Below are 22,493 nucleotides of genomic sequence, written 5' to 3' on the forward strand. Positions count from 1 at the left end.
TTTTTAACATATTTAAGGTGCTCTCTTCATACGCAAAACACGTTTACTGTATATGTTTATTGGGGGTCTTTTTGGGAGACTTTTCAACTATTCTTTGTAAATCAGAAACTTATTCTCTGTCTGATCAGGTTAACAAGAGCACCGCCTCATTTTACAGTTCAAAATCACCGCCTCTGCTTTGAGCTCCGCCTACACGGGGCGCTGGATTGGGTTAGAAATGCGACACTCAGTCAGTCGTCCAATAATCCCCACCCAGTTTTAAGCGACGCTCACTCATACGTCTGACGTAACTTACACTACACTTCCCAGAATACCCTGAAAGGAGCGTGTATCTTTGCGTCATGTGACTGGCAGTGATTCACGTGATGGAAGATGGACGCTCTAACAGCGGAAGGTTTCATTGCGCTGCAGTTGTTATTGAAGGTACAGCTTATTTATAGAAATGGTTGCAGTTTCGTTTATATCCTGATGCTATCGGTAAAATGATCTGTATTTCGTCATTCAAGAAATGCGGATTAAGTTGATTGGCGATTCCTAATTTGCTAAGGTTACGTGTGAGTATAAGTCAAGTTTATTATCATGTGTAAGTAAAATTTCGTACATGTACCTCCACAGAACAGCAGACAAAAACATAACAAATAAATTAAAAATACATAACCCAATTGACTTAAGATGGGCTGCTCAGTAGCCTTACGACTGGCAGGCTGTTTTGCTCTCTTGAGAATGAAACAAGATGAGATTCGCAGGATCGTTTTGACTTAAACAGAATAAGTTCATCCTGTGATATTTTACCACCCCCAGTGGTAACCTGCTTATTTTAGTTACAAAATTCAGTGCACACTCAAACCTTTACCAAATGCGTATCACCTTCAGTGGCTTGATAAGTGAGGTAGTTTACGTTTTCAAAGGACTAGCTTGCCACCCGGACATTTTGCAGAAAGGGCACAACTTGCATCGCGTCAGTGTAGAGTCACTGTGCCTCCGACCAATCCACTTTCCAATTCACTCCTAAAGTTTCTTTATTTAAAACCCAGGCTCCTTCCAAAGAAGTCGTGAGACAGCTTTGCCAAGAAAGCTTTGCATCTGGTTCGGGTGAGTCCTCAAAGCTGATTGAGAGCACCTGTAGGAGCTTATCGGTCACAAGAGAAGAAGCCCAGCAGGTACGTGAAGCTCCTTTTTATTCAGTATTATAGCCAAGGTCCAAAATTGGCTCATTTTTGGCTTTTAAAGTGTATGATAAGAATGGTGAGTAATGTCAAGTCCAACATTAACAAGTGTCAAGTAGGCTTCAAGTCCTGACCTTCAAATTTCAAACCACGTCTTAAGTTATAAAGAATTACAGTCAAGCAGGCCAAACCATGGTTGAGAATAACTAAACGTAATACTTTCACTTCTATCTGCAGTTAATCTAATTATGATGATTTCTAATGTACACCAACATAAGCCAAGAAAAGACTTTCTCAGAAAGAGTTAACTTAAGGTTTATGTTAAAGTAATTGTCATTTGTACAATCACTTTCCCCATACTTTTATCCTAATTGCATTGCATCTATAACACGCTCTAGTGTTTTTTTATTGATTTTACTTGAAGAAAACAACATTCCATAGACTCAAGTCAAACTTAACAAACCAGAATTCAACACCAGCATGAGCAAATCAACACACACTGTTTAAGTAAAATAAATATTCTATTTCACTACAGAGTAGTACAGTTATAATCCACTCACATTTTAAAACAAACGTCTTCACATAATTTTGCATATTTTTAAATTAACAAAATATTTTAACCTTTCCCAGCCTTTACAATACATTGGACTTACAGAAAATTAAGTTTGACAGGAGGTTATCCCTTATTTGTGAACAGTGTTGACCGTATTATCACCCCTCCATAACTGGTGCATCAAGGTAACTGATGGGCACAGCCAGTTTGAACAATGACGGGCAGCCCGTTTAGTTACAGGCCATAATAGTAGAGTAGTGGTTCTGCTGAACTTGAACCCCGCAACTTTCAACTTTTTTTTGTTTAAATTTGAGTTAAGCTACATTTAGCTCTTTCAACACTCCCCACCTTCTCCTTGGTTATCTCTAAGCCAGCGGTTTGCAAATTTGGTCCTGGGGACCCCCTTTGACTGCAGATGTTTGCTCCAAACTTTCTTAGAAGGTTGGCATCCTTCAACATCTGCAATAAGATGCTATAGATGTTCTACCAGACGGTTGTGGCGAGTGCCCTCTTCTATGCGGTGGTGTGCTGGGGAGGCAGCATAAAGATGAAAGACGCCGCACGCCTGGACAAACTTGTTAAGAAGGCAGGCTCTATTGTAGGAGTAAAGTTGGACAGTTTAACATCTGTGGCAGAGCGACGGGCATTAAGCAGACTCCTGTCAATCATGGATAATCCACTGCATCCACTGAACAGGATCATCTTCTCCAGACAGAGGAGTAGCTTCAGTGACAGACTTTTGTCACTGTCTTGCTCCACAGACAGACTGAGGAGATTGTTCCTCCCTCACACTATGCGACTCTTCAATTCCACCCGGGGGAGTAAACGCTAACATTACTCAAAGTTATTGTCTGCTTTTACATGCATTTTTATTACTATTTAATTTAATATTGTTTTTTGTATCAGTATACTGCTGCTGGATTATGTGAATTTCCCCTTGGGATTAATACAGTTCCGATCCGATCCGATCAACTGATATTATCTTATCACATTTAATTAGCTGGTCATTTTTCTCTTCTCTTATTTTGCATTCAGAAAAGCACAGAAGTATGATTTGTACATTTATAAGACATTTTAGAAATATTTTTGTTTTTGATAAATGGCTTTAAATGTTGTTTTTTTTGTGCTTTGTGTCCTTACCTGTCAGCTGTGGAGGAGGATTGAAAACTTTAGATTCGTCAAAAAATTTTGATCTCCGGTTTTCAATGGATCTCGATGTTTTAGGGTTCTCTGATACTGAAAACACTGATATCTTGATGATGGGTGTTTGTCTGTCTGTCTGTCTATGTGTGATGTCTGTGTGTCACAGTTTCTTGAGGACAGTCTAGAGCAGGGGTGCCAAATGCGTAGATCACAAAGGTACTGCAGGTAGATTGCGTTGCATTCCAAAATACATTTTTTTAAACGTTAGTCTGTCATATATCCTCCCTATGACATTTGCCACTTGATTGACATACAGGGCGGCCAGTCTGAGATCTCTTTTCTTCTAACACACTGGTCATCCCGCACGCACGATCAAATGCGCCAGCTACTGCAAAACTCCGGCTGTGATCTAGTTAGCCTTCCAATTTATATCGACTAAAGAAGGGATTTAAAAAAAAAATTGTTTGAGGAGGGTATGGGCTGGATGTGGAATTGGAAAAGGATTGTTTTTCTCACAATGTCACAATCGAAGTACGTTTTTCTGATCTGTCAATCTATCATTGCTATTCCAAAGAAGGAAAATGTGGAAAGGCACTTTCGAACTGTTCATAAAAACTACAAAACTGACGTCCTTCCAAAAAGTGATCTGAGAAAGAGAAAGGAGAGGGAACTAAAATCGCAGTTAATCGGACAGCCGTCATTTTTCACTCGGCTGAATTCAAAAGCTCCTTGACTGCATTATTCGGCTCTGCTTATTTATGCGAGTCAGCCTTTTCCCACATGAAGATTATTAATTCCAAATACTGTAGTGACCAGAAATGTATTGAATTGTTACTGTGCCATAAAGGTTATTCAGTTATGAAAGGTACGACAACATATATTTTATGTAAAAAGTATACTCCGTGTGTATATAGCATTTTCAATGTAGGTAGGTCATTTCGACCTGGTCATTTTAAAAGTAGCTCGCAAGCCGAAAAAGTGTGGGCTCCCCTGGTCTAGAGCAAGGGTCCTCAATCCCAGTCCTGGAGGGCCGCAGTGGCTGCAGGTTTTTGTTCTAACCCAGTTGCTTAATTAGAATGCATTGTTGCCAGTAATTTCATTTAATGTCTTGTTAGTGCTTTAACTCTGCTATGTCAGGCTATTCTCATATCCTGGATTTTCTTCCCCTTTCTAAGGTTATCATCCAAATGATTTGAAGACTAAAATGGAGGAGTAATTCTCAGTCCTTCCCTTTTTTCTCTTCACTTTCCTCCTAAGTATTTAATTAAACCCAATAGTGCACAATAAATACACAACAAGTGTAAATGGTAATAAGCTAAATGGAGAAATGCTAATCTCTTTTGTCATTTGCATGTTGTGGCTAATCAGGAACAATTAAAAACCAAGAACACAGCTGTTTAAGACTAAAATAAGCAATAAGGGTTCAAAATCGTAACGAGCGAGACAAAGTGAAGTAGAAGTGTTACTTGAGCAATAAGTGCTTCTTAATAAACAATTGGGTTGGAACAAAAACCTGCAGGCACTGCGGCCCACCAGGACTGTGATTAAGGACCCCAGGTCTAGAGCTAAAACACCTGGAAGGAAAAATCCCAACCTCGAAACTTCAGTCTGTAATGAGATGACGATGTGCTGATTAGTTTTTGAGTCAAATCGTGCAAGAGAAAGACCCTCAAATACAGTAATTCTTCAATTAATTATGAATTCTTCTCATCAGTTGCTATCATAATGACCTATTTTATGATCGGAAAGATCAGCATCAGAGCGGGAAATAATTACTGAAATGTTAGAGAATAGTTTGGGTAACTTGGTTCCAAGGGTGCACAGCCTACTGACACGTCCAAATTGGTTTTTTTTGTCATTATTTTGCCATTTTTCTTTGTAGTTTGCTCCCTTCATTGTATTCTAATAATTTAAAAACAAACAAAGCAGACCCCCAGGTGAACAAGACTAAATGATGAAAGACTGCAACTACTTCAGCATCAGACCCACTGATTAATAATTAATCTATCTATTATATAAAAAAATCTTGGGTCGAGACATCTTGGAGAGACACTTTGAGACTTCTTGCACGTCACGTTCTACTTACAAACAATTTCTCGGAGATGCTTTAATGTCCTACGAGACAAGGAAGTGAGACAAAAGGACAGCTGCTGTACAGGCTTTTAAATGATCGTCGTGCAGCGTGACATGCAGTCCACGCAGCTTGGTAGCAGCTTGCAGACAGCCAGCAGCTGATCCGTCCACATCTCCTTACCGTGCGTTCAAACCGACGTGAAGTGGCGAGCGTGAAGTGCGCCCCCGGGGGTGGGTGAGCGAAGTGAGTAGGGGGCACAGCCCCCTAGTTTTAATAAAAAACATACCAAGTTTAGTTTTGTATTTTCATCATTGACCCCAAAACACAGGATCTGCCAAATCACAGCTCACTTAATTAGGCTTGCAGTCCAATTGAAAACAGAAGTTGGTTGGCTTTTTTTTCCAACTAGTTTCCTAATTAGAATTCGGTCCTTGCTGATAATCAAACTTGGTGTTTAACTCTTTGGCTTGTTATTGCTTTCATTCATCCAAGAGAAATGTTAATTGTACTGTAGAGTTTCCTTCTCTGAAGACATTATCTAGGAGTTTTGTGGACCAGAACAGATTTAAACTTAGCGATCCTTCCAATTCCCCTCTCATTTATTTTTTTAACACGGATACTTCATGGTGCACTTGCACAGATTTACTGTAAAAGGAAGCCCTTTATCTGGAGAGCTGCTGGTTTATTGGTTAGCTGCATTTCATTACTAACTAACTAAATGGTTAATTAAACAGGCAACAATTAAAATTTAAATGGAGCTGCCAACAGCTAAAATAAACAATTAAGGGTTCTACATTGTAACGGGCCAGATAACTAAAATCCCAAGAACTGCATTGCTTTAGTAGTAAATAAATGGGTTCAAGTTAAGAAAATTGTTGAAGTGAAAACTTGCAACCATAGCAGACGTCCAGGATTGTAATTGAGGACCTCTGATCTACAAATTAACTAAAATTTGTCTTTGATGAATGAAAGCGCTAACGAGGCCTAGAGTTAAATAGCAAGTTTCATTATCAGCAAGAGCTGAGTTCCAATTTGGAAAACTGACTGGAATGAAAACCTGTAGCCACTGTGGCCCTCGTGGACTGCAATTGAGGACCCGTGACCTTATACCTTTGGCAGTGTTTAGCTCATGTAAGGTTTGCTTTGTCTCATTTGCAAAAAAAAAAAAATTAAAGTTGCCATTTTGCAGTGAAACAGCATGAAGGTTGCAGGTGCCAGCATTGCACACTGGAATGCGGTTAGTGAGTTAGAATTAAAGGAATCTTTTCTCTAATAAGACTTATCCATCTGAACATTATCTAATAAAGGATGTTTGCAACTCGGGTGGCATACTGTATCATCTGGGACCTTCTACAGAAATTTGTAAACTACAAAAGAGGGCCGCAAAGTTGGCCATAGCAACTGCCTGGAATAGTGTTTAGGAAACAACACTTAAGGGTCTTCACTTAAAATGCTCTCTGCAGCAGTTTTTTGTATGACTTGGCTGTGTTACAGATCCTCACTTGGATTGGCAAGCCACAGAGATGGGGGGTGGATCAGTGGGCTGTGCATTGCATTTGCATCCAGTGTGGACATTGAGTGACTCAAATCAGCGCAGAAGATGAAACCTGAAGCTGACACACAATCAAGTAGTATAATAGTTCGAACAATGACCCCTGAGTTACAGTATTTGGGAGTCAACTCTCTAATAAGTGCAACTGTCTTTATGAATTTTGAAATGAAATTTTAAGATGGTGGTGTTGGTGATTTTTTGACCTGCAGGTCTTGCAGACAGCCATTCCATTCTTTGCAGTGTAGTCTGCAGTAAATCAGACTTCTCCATTGCTTTTGCCTTTCAACACATTGATTACTCCTGATAACCACTTCTTTTCTTCCAACAGCTGCTGGGTGCTTTGCACTGCCTTTCTCGACACGTGCTGTTCCATGGAATGGCCTCTCCTGAAGAGATTTTCACCGTATTTCCAGCCAGCTTCCACCCGAATCTTAAGAACCTTCTCACAAAAATCCTTTTGGAGCAGAGGTACAAATAACAATGATTTTGATTTTTTTTTTTGTCTTGTATTCTTTCTTCTCACAGTTTTTACTTTTTATGTCTACTATCTTTTCCTGCGATTTTACTGCTGCCTAGTAAGGCTAATTCTGTGGTTTAACTAAAACCATTTCTTAAGTAGATGTCTTTTAAAACAGGTGTGCCAGAGACACTTTTTTTGAAGGATGCATTATCTACACGTTTTGATTACATTTGCACACTAACAGATGTCATTTGTACGTATTTACATGGGTAATTCATATTCTGTGTCCTGTGACTCTTTGAATAGTAATGTCAGCATAAATTTTGCTAAAAAAAAGTCTGTGTAAAGAATGTGTTTATTTAATGAAAAGGTGGGTTCACATGATGCCACATCCTGGTCATTAGCTGCTAATTTTTAATCAAGTGAACTAGGGATACTCCGATCAGGCTTTTTAAGGCCAATACCGATCACCAACTTCCTGTTACTTCATCGGCTGATTCCAGATTTTTTTTTCTCCTTATCTCTATTCTTAAAAACATTTTACACTAAGCTCCAGACAAATAGAAGCCTTATGTCCTATATTAAAGTGTATTTCTATAATTAAACTATAGACCACAGGTGTTAACTGTTCATTTTTTATTAACAAAATGAAATCTTGTAGACTTATTGTTCAGTGACCATAAAAATGCTAAAATAAATAAACATTTCTTAAAATACATACAAATAAAATATGTACAAAATGTGTATCCATAATGCATATGGCATAAAAGAATGAATTGTGAAAATTGTTTTCACCATTTCTCTAACAATGACAAAAAAATAATTATATATATATATACACACACTCACTCACACTCTTACATAATCAATTAATTTGTATTGGCAATTAAGCACTGCTTAAATGTAAATATACCTACACTTACAGCTTTTTTTAACTGTTAAAGTATACAGTGATACTTTGGAATCCGAACTTAATCCGTTCCAGAACCCCATTCGAGTTCCAAATCATTCGAGTTCCAAGACAGTTTTTCCCCTTTAAAATCATAAAAACTGGATTAACCTGTTCCTGGGTCTCACAAACTCAAATTTTCATAAATGATTTTAACAGTAAATACACTGGATTTTAAGGTAAAATATTAACTAATAATAATAATATTTGAATAAAAATGTAAATTTTATAAAATTAAAAGTTGTAGCTCTAACAGCGTTCCTCTTACCCTTATTTTCCTGACTACACTTTTTAAGACACATGGCGAATACACTAAGTTGTTATTTTATAATAACACAAAACAGGCACAAAAGCATACAATTAGCAGCGAAAATCACACAAGATGCTTTTATTGCAGCTTCCGACAACAAAACTGAACGACAAAACGTATGGGTGGCCCAATCGTTGGGTAAACGTACACACGAACAACAATACAATACAATACAACATTTATTTATATAGCACATTTTTATACAAAAAAGTGCTTTACATAATGAAAATTAAAATTAAAAAAATAAATAAAGGACAAAGTAGGAAATTAACAGAAGTCAACATTAATTAACATAGAATAAGAGTAAGGTCCAATGGCCAGGGAGGACAGAAAAACAAAAAACTCCAGACGGCTGGAGAAAAAAATAAAATCTGCAGGGATTCCAGACCATGAGCCCGCCCAATCCACAATGTGCTGGGCGTTCGGATTCCAAAGCAGTGTTCGGATTCCGGGGCAAAATTTGCTCAAATTTTTCTTTTGGCTTCCAAGTTGTTCGAGTTCTGAGCCGTTCGGAATTCCGGGGGCAATACTGTACTTTATTATATTTACTAGCAAAATACATATATACACACACACACACACATATATATATATATATATATATATATATATATATATATATATATATATATATATATATATATACACACATATATAAACATATATATATATATATATATACATACATATCTACATATATATATATATATACACACACATACACATATATAAACATATATATATATATACATACATACATATATACATATATATATATATATACACACATACACTCTTTGGGGTGCGAGCAACTGTTGCTGGGGGTGGCAGAATCCATCAAGGAAGAAAAATGAAAAACATTATTTGTACAAAATCTTTATTTATCCATTCCTAAATAATTAAATGGACAGGCTATTTTGTATCAGTGCAATACGCTGTTTGTTAAAACGGATGACTCCCTCTTACGCAAGTCTGCGTGGATATTATGAACTATCGTTCTGTTCAAGTTCTATTTAAATTTTAAATAGAAGGAATTTTTATTTAGTCGACAGAAATATCTTTGGTAGAAATTTAAGTTAAATGTAGGCATCATTGCATAAATTTTTCTTCACCATACAAATGTAAAGAGTAAATTCTCCTTACATTCCAACCAAAGATATTTGTGTCGACTAAATCAGGGGTTTCAAACTCAATTGCACAGGGGGCCAAAATCCAAAACACACTTTAGGTCACAGGCCGAACAGGATAAACATTTATTGAACACACTAAAACTAAACTTTTAAAACTTTGAACATAAATATGAATAAAAACAGAATATTATTCCTGAATAAATCAACTCAAACCTTAAAAAACGTATATTTTGCTCTCCTTAAAAATATATCCTGTCTAAATTATATAAGTTAGAAATAAAGTAAACGTTAAAAGAACAAACATTCAAATTTCTTTACTCTTATGTAATTTTATATAAAAAATAAACTTAAATTTTAAATATCCCAAAAGATTTTGCTCTCCATAAAAATATATCCTGTCAAAATTATACAAATTCAAATATGAACATGGTGCATAACAAAACCTGGAAATATAAATAAAATTTGTTCTTTTCAGCAATAACAAATCAAATCATTCAGTTGTCTTTGCTTTTATGTCATTTTATCAGAGCTGGACGCCTGGCATCTTTTTTTGGCAACAAGTTCGTTTCTGTTTGGTGTGAGGTTCTGTGTTGTGGAGATTCTCAGGATGGACTGCAGGTGCTCATCAGTGAGGCAACTCCTGTGTGCTGTTTTGTTAGTCTTCATGACTGAGAAGAGCTTCTCACACAGATATGTGCTACCAAACATGCACAAGGTTCGAGCCGCATGTAGACGGAGCTGGAGCATTTGTGAGGGAATGGAGTGAATAAACTGTGCGGGCCGTGCAGTATCGTACTTTGCCTTCAGTGTGCCATTACACTGCAGCTCAATCACCTCCATCTGAATCTGCACAGGTGCAGTTTCCACATCGACGGCAAATGGGTTGCGAAACAACTCAAAATTCTTTTTTTGTTCTTCAAAGTCACCAAAGAACTCAGTGCACAGTGCGCTCAGTTTATCAGCAAAGTGCGTATTTGGGAACACCCAGCCGACTTGGTTCAACATTACTTGGAAACAGGAAAGTGGGGCAAGTTGCACTGGTGCATTTGTGTCTCCCATAAAAGCAGCTTCACTTGAAATCACTTTGTGATTGTGCACGGGTAAAAACGTCTGCTGAAGTGTCAGATTCTTCTTTAACTCTTCTGCTTTCTGTATCTTCTGCATTGCATTCAGGTCTTTCAGGTTATCCTGATGTTTTGTCTCATAGTGCCGTCTTAGATTAAATTCTGTAATTACAGCCACATTAGCTCCACAAATGAGACACACGGGTTTACCGGCAATGTCAGTAAACATATACTCAGCCTCCCATCGGTTTTTAAAGGCTCTATTTTCAGAATCAACTTTTCTCTTCAGCATCGTGTGAGCTAGCTTCGCAATAACTTGCAGCATCATAAGCTAGACTTGATTAACGCGGTAAGTGTTCGGCAAGGCAGCTGAAGCGCTGCATTATGGGATCTGTAGTTTATTGTGTTACCAGCGCTTCATATCCCGGGCCATTAATAACAATAATACAGTATATAAAATGATCTCGGGCGGATATAATTACAGCTGGGCGGATGTGGCCCGCGGCCTTGAGTTTGACACATATGGACTAAATAGAACTTGAAAAGATATATTTTTTCGAATGTGATCGCACAATTCAGATCGAGTTGACACGCACTACAGTACATCGAGCCCGCGTGCTATTGTGGTTTTGCCAGCATCGCTCTTACTTTTTTACTGTTCATCTAATGAATACACTGAGTATAGCTTTACCAAAACAATCATTGATGGCGAATAAAGTATACATTATTCGAGTATGTACATCTGGGTATATATATCTATCTATCTATCTCTATCTCTATCTCTCTCTCTCTCTCTCTCTCTCTCTCTCTCTCTCTCTCTCTCTCTCTCTCTATCGCAGCAGCGAGAAGTAGTGTGTTAAAGAAGTTATGAAAAAGAAAAGGGAATATTTTAAAAATAACGTAACATGATTGTCAATATACAGTAATTGTTTTGTGAGTGTTGCTGTCATCAAGGATTTGATTATCATTATTTCTTTCAATCAGGTTCGTATTTGTAGGATGTGTTGTGTTCAAGTTACATTCCGTGTTTGTCAATCGTTGTAAAGATAACAGGTTTCTTTCATCGATTCGTTTCTTACTGCATCAATAAACAGCTCGTCGTCTTCTTTATCTGAGACCTGACACACTGTATGCACAGGTTTTTTTTACACTGTCTTCCTTTAGCGGGACATTGACTTTTTCCACCGTGTGCTTTGTTTCCGCAGTAGCTGCACTTATGAATATGCTTGTATGTATCACACGCTTCATATTTTTTTGTTGCCTTTTCAGTTGTGTAATTCGGTTTTTGTTCAGCGCTCTTTGGAACTGTTGCTTTTTGTCTGTGCACTGCGTCATTTCATGTGAGCCTCTCGGTGTACATGCATCGAAGTTTCCCAGCTGTGCTGGTGCCATGTCGCTATGTCCACGGCTGTATTTAATGTTAGCTACGTCCCAGCACTTAAAAGTTTCTCTCGCAGTTTCGCTGAGTTTGTGCCAAACACCACCCTGACCATCTCATCTTCCTCTGCATAAGCACAGTCCTTCACCCGTGAATATTTAGCGGCAGTGTTTCTATTGGATTGCCACTTACGGACGGCCTTATATGGGCAGGCACTAAATTACAAATGCCAGCGACAGCCTGTCTATAAACTTAAAGTTTAGGTTTACACCGTGCTTTGTTTCTGTAGTAGCGGCACTCATGAATATGGTTGTATATGTCAGTCGTTCGCTTTTTATTGTTTCGCTGCCTTCTCAATTATATAATGCATGTTTTCTTCAGCGCTTTTTGGAGCTCTTCCTGGTTTTCTACATACTGCGTGATTACGTAGGAGGCGTGATGATGTCACACGAAACTCCGCCCCCCACGGCTTTCGAGCTCAACTCCATTACAGTAAATGGAGAAAAACATCTTCCACTTATGACCATTACGCGTAGAATTTCGATATAAAACCTGCCCAACTTTTGTAAGGAAGCTGTAAGGAACGAACCTGCCAAATTTCAGCCTTCCACCCACACGGGAAGTTGGAGAATTAGTGATGAGTCAGTCAGTGAGTGAGTGAGGGCTTTGCCTTTTATTTGTATAGATACAGGAGTGTTTTTTTCTTCATTGTTTCAGATAGACATTCATAATTCCTGAGGTGTAATTATAAATATGGATTTCCATTTTAATATTGCAGTACTTGTTTCTTTACCAAAAGGTATACTGTATGACACACAACAAAAAAAAAAACAAAATACAGGTACTGGTCGACTTACGACCGCGATTGGTTCCGACTGACTGGTTGTAAGTTGATCTGGTTGTAAGTCGGCCTTTGTTAAATAAAGGTAAGAATATTAGACTGGGTAATGATATCATCTTAAAGTAATATTTTATTAACATTTTCTTACTTTCTAAGTCAAACACAGCATACTACAGTACAATTGGCTTAATATGTGGAAAACATACAAAAATAAGAAATACTGTACATTTAATTCCTGGCACCACTGGTGCTTGGCTGCTGGTTGTCGATATCGCCTTCATCAGGCGAGGCTGCAGACGGGGTGATGGGAGAAGTTGCTCTTTTCATAAACATAGTGAGCTTCGTCTGAATTGTTTGTTTATTTTTTCTTTTCATAAATTTCTCAATAAGGACGAAATGTGTCTTCTCCGGCACATTCCTTTAAAGCAGCGCTTCCTGATTGGGGGTGCTCGCAAAGGGGGAGCAACTGTTGCTGGGGGTGCCTGAATCCATCGAGGAAGAAAAATGAAAAACATTATTTGTACAAAATCTTAATTTATCTATCCATTCCTAAATAATTAAATGGGCAGGCTATTTCGTATCAGTGCAGTGACATCCGCTCTTACGCGCACTTAGTGCTGCGTGGGTATTATGAACTATCATATGAACTCATATTTTTTATACTTCTTCTCAAACCAAGGGGGTGCGAAATCGGCCTCGTCCGTCACAGTGGGTGCGAGGGTAAAATGAATCGGGAAGCGCTGCTTTGAAGTCTCAAACAGACTTCTAGCCTTCGACTGTATTGTAAAGAGGCTTAACGGTGTCCGCTTTTGAATCTGATCTTCCATCCAAATGTTTAACAATTTCTTCATTTCATGGATGGGCCCGGTACGTTGCTTCGTAATTACTGTTGATCGCAAAGGTCCAGAACCTTTCACAGCTTCATGAATTCTATTTTTGTCCTTTAAAATAGTCGACACAGTAGAGTGTGATAACTTTATATTACATGTGATCGCATTCACTTTCTTTCCTCCTTCATACTGTTTTATTATCATTTTGGTGTCTAGATCAATGGCCTTTCTTACCTTTTTGGCAGGCTGAGGAGTGGAAAGGGACAATTTCCTCTTGGTAGACATGTTAGGGGTATATTATTATCGAAAACTGCCAAAACAACAAGACACAAACACACGTGGGGCAACACTGCTGCGTATATTATTACTGCTGCGTAGCGAGACTTGGGACTACAGGAAATAGGCGCTGCCAACAGCTGGCGGGGGAAACTGTCCAACACGTCGTAAAGTCGACCAGTCGTAACTTGCATAGGTCGTATGTCGACGAGTACCTGTATAGTACAAATCTTTAAAAAAGCAGCAAAATGATCAAATGTTCATAAGTTGTTTATCAAGAAGACACAAGACTAATATACTTAGCAGGTTTATAAGTAAACAACACATTTCTGTTAAGCTAACAAGGCTATTGTTAACTAACCTGCAATTTTAAATTCTTCTTTCTTTTGTTTTTCCAATTGAAAAATGGAAGCTGATACACTTAACACAAGCTCGCTGTCCAAACTCAAACGGTGTCTTGTTTTAATTTAAAGGACAAAACAAAAAGGTCTGAATTCATTAAAGTAACTTTTCTTGCCTATTGTCTAATTGCAAGGGATGACTTCTCCAATTCTTTTTTTTGCAGTTTATTACTCCACTTTCTTTAACGCAAAGGCTAAATATTCCAATTAGCTTTCGAGGCAACTCAGGCCCCTTCTTCAGGCAAGATGTAAGATTACATAGATTACATCTTGCCTGAAGAAGGGGCCTGAGTTGCCTCGAAAGCTTGCATACTGTAATCTTTTAAGTTAGCCAATAAAAGGTGTCATTTTGCTTGGCTTTTCTCTACATTCATAATGGCTAACACGGTACAACAACCTAGTACTGTAATACCTTGCATAAAGGAGCACTGCAACTAAGTTACCATAACGTCTAGAAAAAAACAGTCTGAAAGGATCAGTTTTTCTGGTCAACAATTTACTGATCACCGATCCAGTCCTTTTTTTAATGGAAATCGGCCAATTTAAATAAGTGGCTGATAGACTGGAGCATCTCTAATGTGAACCGATGTTTAAACATTGTAAGTTGTCAAACACGTTGGATTGGTTTTAATTATCCACCTGCATTGTAATGTTTTCTTCAGGCAGAGAAGCATTTTCAAGCCTGCCCAGTCCTACACACAGCATTAAAGTTCTATTCCACAACACAAAGTATTAGTTTGGGTCCCACAGTACTCTATTGAAATGCTTATCTATAAATCTCAATACAGTCCAGTAAAATTTCTGTAAAACTTTTCCGTAGACCATATCATAAAGTCAGACATCCTGATGAGTAAATTTCTTTACTTTTTCTGGTTGCTTGTCAATTTTGTGTTTGGTGTGAGTGAAAGTTTACTTTTCCTTTGGCTCTTGTGCATGAAGAATGTCTACACAGACCATGGCGAATTTAAAAATAGCCTTATGGAACCATAGAAGAATTTAACCCTTTGCTCACCCCTATTTTAAGATTGGTGATTCACATTTGACTTCAGTTTGACAAGGTTTCCCATATGGAGATTTCTGTTTGATCTTTCTGTCTCTCTGTCTATCATATAGTGCCTTTCACATCTGTCTGTCTGTAATTGTGTATATTTTCTTAACTTATTTTCCCTGTTGTCCTAGGGTATAATCGGCATGTGCCAGTGGAGGATCGTTGTTACTTTTTGTTTTTATATGATTTGAAAGTCATTTATTGTTTGTACTCCTTTTCATCCTGTTAATATAATTTCCATTGCAAAAGACATCACTTAAACACAACTTAATATCTACTGCATGCAAAAATAAATTTGGAAACATTTACTGATTCTTGTAGTATCTTTAATTAAATTCTTATTGCTTTTGTTTTGTTTTCTATAGCCCTGCATGGAGAAATGATGTGCTGGCAAAACAAAGTAAGGACTTTTTAAATAATGTTTAAGTATAATGCTTTTTATAAAGATTTTAAATTATATTTCATTTTAAACTCCTTTGTTTTGCAAAGGAATATAATGTATTCATTTACCTTATATATTTATGTTGTCATAATCATACCTTAGAAATTTAGAAGGCATTTTTCTGAAATCAAAAACGATTGCCACCTCAAAGTGCATGCATTTGTAAGTTTTAAAGCATTTGTGGATTTGTTCCTTTTGGAAGGCAGTTTAAAATACGGAAACTGTGTTTTTTAAAATATAAATAAAACTTAAGTTTCAAACACATTTTCCCATAGTAAATTCATGTACTAATTAATTGTAGGGAGTATGGTTTGACTTGAAAAATACCAATCGTGTCCATTAAGGTGGTTATTGATAATTTGGGGGAAAGCTTCTGTGAGTATTAGGAAATGCCAAATGAACATTATTTTTCTTTAGTAAAGAATTCATTAACATCTCAACAATTATCAATCACTAAATAGCTTACAAATAACTAAAGAAATTATTAAAAACATATTAAGAGATGTAATATTGCATATGTATGTGTCTTTAAAAGACTAACAAATTGCTGATAACGTTTAACAAGGAAGGCATAAAAAAAGGCACTGGTTATATAATGTGGGAGTCACAAAGTTTAAAAAAAACAAAAAAACACACAATGCAGAGTAACCAAGAAATTTTTATTCCACTACTTTAAATACGTATGTGTCAGACGAGTACACAATAAAACTTTTGAATCTTCACAAGCAGTGCACAAAAAGATGATTTAGCTGACCTAAGTTCTTACCCTGTCGGTCAGTTAGGTCATATTGTGTTATGAGTGAATGGAATCATTTAGAAAAGCAGTATTGATAACAACTATTTTGGGGTAGTTTTACTCATATGCTGGAGTTTTATGAGAAAGTAAACATCATTTTATGATAACAGTATTAGTTTTCTTAACCCTAAAAAAGCAGTTAACAGAGCATAAATAGAAAAATCCTTCACCTTTAAACAGCAGAGATTTAATATGTGGTAGACAGATGAGTGCAAGTAAGCATTTCAGTGTGTTCTCTGCACAATAATGGATCTATAATCTGCCTTATCTATCTATATATATAATTCACTAAGGCAAGACAACCATGGAAAGCACGCTGGAAGGGGCGTGGATTCACTGAGCCGCCGACAAGTAAGACACCTATGGCGCACGCAGGAAGGAGCCATGCCCACCAACTCCTGGCACCTCCGAGCCACGTTGACTGTTCATAGAGGCATGTTTCTCGCGGAGGAGAATCGCCATATGCAGCATGTAAAACGGTTTGCGAGGGGTATCTCATGGGATCCTTAAAACAATCCTTTACAACTGAGGTTAAAACACAATGAAGTAAACAGTCTTTAAAAACCGAGTTTTCGGTTACGACGCTGTGTGTTGGTTCGTTCCATGCTTTGTTACAATGTTGCTTTTCTTGCTGATTTATTACATTACCGATTTTTCGAATGTTCATTTTCTCCCTGTGCTTAAAAAATCATTAAAAAACCGGCCTGATTATGCGGCGTATGGTACACCGCAGGTTGGCTAGTATATTGAATTCAACAAATTATGTTGCAAATAGCATTTACTGATTTGGTCATAAAAAGATCAGTTCTGTGGCTGTATAATACACTTTGTGAGGCAACATCTAGACTATTCTGAGCAGTTTTCATATTATAAGACAAGGTGAAACCTAAAAATCCTAGAGAAAAGTTATAAGGCCAGTTCTACAGTATAACTACAGGGTGTAAGCTATGTGAAAAAATACACCTAAACAGAAAGTGATTAATAAAGGAGAAGACAAATAATACAAAATAATACAAATGTTTACAATTATAAAGTACCTAGCTGTGCCCTGTGGTTCCGCCCATAGAGTAGTGAAACAGGACAGTGAGGAGGGTCCTGCCCGGCTTACCCCTCCTGACGTTATGCTTCCCTCCCCTCGGCCTGCAGCCTCTCTCTCGGATTAGCGTGAATATAATGCTCCTGCAAGTAGACTATGATTCATAGCGCGATGAGAGAAGTCGCAAAATCAACAGGAATATTCAAGCAAATTATAGAAAAAAAACCTGATCTAAATCCGTTAAGTAGTTCTCTCATTCATTACCTAAGAGGAGGTAAAGAACGACCCAAGACTGGTGCGTGAGTGAGGAGGGTCCCATCCCCTCCCCTCGGCCCGTTGCGTGTCTCTCAGATTTATGCAAATAAATCGACACCGTGACTGAACTCTGATATATAGCGCAATGAGAGAAGTCGCAAAATCAATCGGATTGTTCAAGCGAATTACAGAAAAAACCCAATCTAAATCCGTTAAGTAGTTCTCTCGTGAAAAGCAGACAGACAGATGTTGGATTTTATATGAGATTATAGTCGAAATCTCATGTTACTTTAAAAGAAGTTCATCACGGAGAGAATGCAGGTCAAGTAAAAGTACATTTTTTGCAACACTTAGAAAATAATTATTCACCAAAGAGTAGTATTATGGAACAAGTTACTGAGTACTTGAAAGCAGATCCTAAGAGACCTTAAGTACTTGGTGATATTTTTTTTAGGAAAATAGGACCTTGCAAGCTGTGTTGTGGCTAAGGTGTGTGTGCTCATCAAAATTGTTCTTGTGTTCTTAGCTGGAAATGGTAATTTTTTCAGAATTTAACACAGAGAAATTTGCACAAGAACAGGCCATTCATTCTAACCAAGCTTGCCAATCAATTTAATTCCTCCAACATAACATCAAGACTAGTTTTAAAGGTCGCTAAACTCCTTCTCTACAGCACACTACTTGGTAATTGATTCCATGTGTCCATTGTTTTCTGTTTGAAGAAAAACTTCACATTTCTTCAAAGTTTATCCTTAACAAGTTTCCAGCTGTGTCCTCGTGTTCCTGTTCAACTCATTTTAATGTAACAGTCTTGATGCACTGTACTAATTTGTCACAATTTTAAACACTTCAATCATGTCTCCTCTTAACCAGTTAATCTCTTTTTGCTTGGGAAATCTGTGTAATCACTCTTCTCTGCACTTTTTCTAGCACTGCGATGTCTGTCTGTAGGCTGGAGACCAAAACTACACACTAAACTCCAGATGAGGACTCGCTATTGTATTATAAAGCTTGTGCATAACCTCCTTTTAACTTGTATCCTACACATCAAGGACGCTATATAACTAGCATTTGTTACCCTTTTTAATGACTTCTGAGCACTGACTGGCAGTTTATAGTGTCAAGTCCACTACGACTCCCAAATCCTTCTCATAAACAGTGCTTTCAATTTTCAGACCAAACTGTGCATTCATATGTACCATTTTTACTTCCTATGTGTAATGCTTTAATTTACTTAAACAATGCTTACATTAAATTTCATCTGACACAAATCTACCCAAGCCCAAATGCTGTCCACATCTGTGTTGTTTTTCATCATTGCAGAGTTTCTAAAGATACACAGCAACACATCTTAAGTTTTGATGTGATTAAACTACATATATATTATCATCCACATTTCTAGGTTGAAGTAAGCTGAAGCCTACCCTGGCAGCAAGTAGGAAGCAACCCTGGGCAGTATAGCAGCCCATTACAAGGCCCATTTACAAACATTCACAAATGCACACATATAGTGCCACATGAGAATTGCCAGTTAAAATAACAAGTATGTTTTTGGGGATGTGGAAGGAAAAGCAGAGTGCCCGTGTAGCTGTATGAGAATTTACAAACTCCACTGAGACAACAGCCGGACAAGGGATTTGAACCCTGACTGGGAAATTTTACATTAATTAAAAAATGATAAATTGTTGGGATATTTTTTTAAAGCATAGCTAGAGAAAGTGATATCAGTATTTATTAAATTGCAGGCAATTATTAATTTTAATAATACAATTTATCTAGATTATCATTTTTAACATTTTTTTTAAATGTCTTGTATTTCCAGGTGTTATATTGTCGCCTTTTAAAGAGAGTACAATTTGGTATCATTATGTCATTGTAATGGGAACAGTTCAGGTTATAATGTTCAGTACATTGTTTCAATAAAAAACTGCATTTGTGATTTTTAATAAATTATAAAATTATGGTTGGTGTGTCGACATTCTGATGAGTGGGCTTTAACATAATCTGCTGTGACATGTTTCCTTTATATTTTACTCACATCTTCCACAACACTTTTTTAGTTTCCCTTCCGCAGCTTGTAGATATGGACTGGAGGGTCGACATCAAGACATCTTCGGATTCCGTAAGCCGGATGGCCATGCCCACGTGCTTAGTGCAGATAAAAGTAAGTGTGAAATTCATCATTCCAAGAATTTATTTTGATTGTGGTTAAAGTCTTACATATTTTAGTAAAGAAAATAAAGTAACCCAATTATTTTTGGCAAATACTGACTACTCACTATAATCCTTTTATTAGATCACCAGCTGAAACGAATGAACAGTTTATAGATAATTTAAAAAATGAGGTTGAAATTGTATATACAGTGGAACCTCGAGATACGAATAGCTCTGTATACAAGAAATTCAAGATACGAGGAAAGTATGAGCGAAAAATTTGGATCTAAATACGAGCATTGGCTCGCGTAATGAGCCACGAGCCAGGCTGTGGGTATGCGTGACGCGTTTCCCGATCCGCCTCGACTCGGGGATTCACCCGAGCTGATGCTGCCAGCCCGTCGGCTCACTCGGTGTTCCTTGTTCTCCCATAGCCTGAGGATCTACGCGTTTGTGCGCTTGTGATTTCATTGTTTCACTGTAGCAGTTCGCCATATAAGCGTATCCAAAAATCTCGCGGACATGCAGACGGAGAATAGGAGACGATTGCCCTCAAGAGGAGTACTAGGGTGTTGTACCGTGTTAGCCATTATGAATGTAGAGAAAAGGCAAGCAAAATGACACCTTTTATTGGCTAACTAAAAAGATTACAATATGCAAGCTTTGATTACATCTTGCCTGAAGAAGGGGCCCGAGTTGCCTCGAAAGCTTGCATATTGTAATCTTTTTAGTTAGCCAATAAAAGGTGGCATTTTGCTTGGCTTTTCTGAGAGAGACCGAGAGAGACGTGCACGAGAAGAACCATCAGCTCAGTTATGATCACATGATGCTCAGCAGACAAAGTGTATCCATACTACTCGTATTGCAAGACATCGCTCGTTTTTATCAAGTCAAAATTAATTAAAATATTTAGCTCGTCTTGCAAAGCACTCGTAATTCAAGTTACTTGCAAACCGAGGTTCCACTTGTATATATTATTTATCAGTGTTATTTGTTTAGGAAAATTGATTTTTATGTTGATATTTTTGGGGGTGCGGAACGGATTAACTGGATTTCCATTATTTTCAATGGGGAAGTTTGTTCTAGATACGAGAAATTCGCTATACAAGCTCAGTGCTAGAACGAATTAAATCTCGAGGTTCCACTGTATTTAGAAAAACAGTAATCTGTACTGTTGTGATAACAGTAAGGACACAACAACCACATTTATTTCTAAAGCACATTTTCATACAAATAATGCAACGCAAAGTGCTTTACATGATGAAGAAAGAGGGAAAAAACAGACAAAGTAAGATTTAAAATAAGACAACACTAATTAACATAGACCAAAAGTAAGGTCCGATGGCCAGGGAGGACAGAAAAAACAAAAAAAAACTCCAGACGGCTGGAGAAAAAATAAAATCTGCAGGGGTTCTGAGGCCATGAGACCACCCAGCCCCCTCTACGCATTCTACCTAACATAAGTGATCAGTCCTCATTTGATTCAGGGTTGTCATGGAAGGACTTGATGATGACAGTCACGGGAACTTCTGGCCTTTAATCCATCAATGTAAGGACATCATGGTGCTTTGATTAGGTGGTGGTGGCGCAGGTTGCCACCACAGAAAACCAGAAAAAGAACAGAAGAGAGTAGGGGTTAGTATGGAGTACACAGTACAATAAAACGTAAATTTTATAGGTTCATATTTCTTGTAATTGTATGCTTCTTGTAAAGGTTGACTTTTCTGAAAATATCCAGGTAACTACAGTTAGTCACAGATAATAAGCTTTAATTATAGAGGTAGAAACGTCTATGGAATAATTTGTGTATTTGGTATAATTTTATCAAATCTTATGCAACCATCATGTGTACTAATATTCCAACATTCATTTCCAGAAAAAATAACACCAGTTTGCATATGGTGCTGTTAAAATTGTGTATGATGGTAATGGTCAATAATGTAAAAAGTTAGTTTTTCTCAAAGACACCCTTTAAGGTGTGTGTTGTATATTTGGTGGTATCTGTATATAATTTAGCCAGATTAGCTTGTCATTAAAGTGCATCTACTGCATCCACTTTCATTTATCTACACAGCACATAATGGGTACTAACCTGTAATGGAAAATTGTGGCTTGTTATTACCTAACAAAAAGTGAAAAGGTGGTGATAATACCATACTGCCATTTAAATAAAATAAATAAATAAAACTTTAGTGATATGACAGTCTCATGAAGGAGATGGTAGCTCAACTTCATGCATGCTGCCTCCACCACTTTTTTAAAGCTGCTGGGTGGCCATCCTTATGTGGGTTACCTGACTGCTGCCACCACCCAATATGATGTTTCTGTCTTTTGTGCTGACTTTATTGTTGTGTACGTTAAATGTGATCTTTGTTCTGTTTGATCCAGCACAGTTGCACCATTTTTTCTAATTTGTTCAAGTGCCATCCATTTTTTACACATGTTAATGCAAGTGTAAATGGACATACAGTAATCCCTCGCTATATCGCGCTTCGACTTTAGCAGCTTCACTCCATCGCAGATTTTAAATGTAAGCATATCTAAATATATATCACGGATTTTTCGCTGGTTTGCAGATTTCTGCGGGCAGTGAGTCTTTCAATTTATGTTACATGCTTCCTCAGTTTGTTTTCCC

General features: G+C 37.4%; 1 protein-coding gene across 1 annotated transcript in view; it reads left to right on the plus strand.

The window, feature by feature from the left end:
• The first annotated feature begins 327 nt into the window (after positions 1-327).
• commd9 (COMM domain containing 9) overlaps positions 328-22,493 on the plus strand; it is a 29,456-nt gene continuing 7,290 nt past the window's right edge. Inside the window, exons 1-5 of the mRNA XM_039744317.1 lie at positions 328-423; positions 1,035-1,160; positions 6,817-6,956; positions 15,541-15,575; positions 19,765-19,868. Of these exons, the coding sequence (XP_039600251.1) occupies positions 373-423; positions 1,035-1,160; positions 6,817-6,956; positions 15,541-15,575; positions 19,765-19,868 (456 nt within the window). The 5' untranslated portion in view covers positions 328-372. The remainder of the gene's footprint in view (positions 424-1,034; positions 1,161-6,816; positions 6,957-15,540; positions 15,576-19,764; positions 19,869-22,493) is intronic.

The sequence above is a fragment of the Polypterus senegalus genome, chromosome 1 (genome assembly GCF_016835505.1).
Source record: "Polypterus senegalus isolate Bchr_013 chromosome 1, ASM1683550v1, whole genome shotgun sequence".
NCBI classification, from domain to species: Eukaryota; Metazoa; Chordata; class Cladistia; order Polypteriformes; family Polypteridae; genus Polypterus; species Polypterus senegalus.